Source organism: Morone saxatilis, unplaced genomic scaffold, assembly GCF_004916995.1.
Source record: "Morone saxatilis isolate NCDOM2014 unplaced genomic scaffold, NCSU_SB_2.0 Contig9, whole genome shotgun sequence".
In the NCBI taxonomy this organism is placed as follows: domain Eukaryota; kingdom Metazoa; phylum Chordata; class Actinopteri; family Moronidae; genus Morone; species Morone saxatilis.
Window position 1 is genome coordinate 8399344 of NW_023340268.1, and position 1251 is coordinate 8400594.

The 1251-nt window shown below is 42.9% G+C and overlaps 1 protein-coding gene across 1 annotated transcript in view; it reads left to right on the forward strand.

Annotated features, from left to right (window-relative positions):
* Positions 1-255, forward strand: part of s100s (S100 calcium binding protein S) — a 2347-nt gene extending 2092 nt beyond the window's left edge. Inside the window, exon 4 of the mRNA XM_035681414.1 lies at positions 19-255. Within this exon, the coding sequence (XP_035537307.1) occupies positions 19-204 (186 nt within the window). The 3' untranslated portion in view covers positions 205-255. The remainder of the gene's footprint in view (positions 1-18) is intronic.
* Positions 256-1251: the final 996 nt, after the last annotated feature.

Consider the following 1251-nt stretch of genomic DNA (forward strand, 5'->3'; position numbering starts at 1 on the left):
TGTGTTCTCTGCTGACAGACCTCCAAAGATAATGAAGCAGTTGAGAAGGTGATGAACGACTTGGACGCCAACAACGATGGGGAGGTGGACTTCACCGAGTTCATCATCCTGATGGGTGCCCTCACCGTCGCCTGCAACGACTTCTTCCTGGAGTTCAAATCAGACGACAAACCGAAAGAAGGCTCAGCAGAGAAGAAAGATTGAATCAGTGCAAGAGAGAAAAGAGGGGGCAGAAAAGTGGGAGAGAGATGTGGAAAGAGGGAGTAGAGGAGGGGGGGAAAGGGGAGGAGGGGGAGGGAGGAGGGGAATGAGCTGTAAATCAGGAGAGATTTCTGTCTTATGCAATTTGTAAACAACTACAACTACACATGAGGGGCAGATAGTTTTAGGGTTCACAGAACACAGGGCATTCAGCAGGAGTAGTGTTTTCCCTCTGCAACTGTTTTTCATACCACAGCATATCCGGAGCTAGTCATACTGTTCTCAAAGCAGTGAGACTTTACACACAGAGCAGGGTATATTTCAACTCCTTTCAACTCAAATATTAACAGTTCAGAATAAGGCACTGGAAAGAAAGGAAGTTTGCAGAACGCACAATAGGATGTTTGAGCATTTCTTGCACATGAATAATTTGTGAACATATATTAAGTTACAGATTATGATATTATTGTATGTACTCAGTGTTGACAACAATAGAATATAATTTATCCCCTTTACTTCGCCTATTTTGTAATCCTTTTTGGTAATAACCAATGCATTCTTCAAAATATTAAACATGGCATTTAACCAACTAATAATTGTGGTGTGTTTAGTTTCAAAGTGGTTTAAAATCCCTCATGCTGCACAAGCATTCATCGACATGTCAGGCATAAATTGCTGCACCTGGAAATCAAGTTGAATGGTGCAGAGAGAAACAATGTCAGCAACTTGTGAGTGTGTGTGTTGGTGTGTGAGAGCGTCCATGTCTCTCTCCGTGTGTGTGTGTGTGTGTGTGTGTATGTGTGTGTCTGTTTGTGTGTGTGTGTATTGGGGATTCCCACAGAGTAAACTGCTCCAGCTCACACATCCTGCCAACAATATCCTGCAAGTCTTGTTCCAGTAGATATAAGCTGACCCAGATGTTTGACTTGGATCTGCATGGAAAACTTCTTCAAAAGAGAGAGAGAGACAGAGGGAGGAGAGAAAGAGAAAGAGAAAGAGAGAGGGTGTGAGGGTAAGAAAAGAAGAGTGTTTGTATGCATGTGTGTGTGT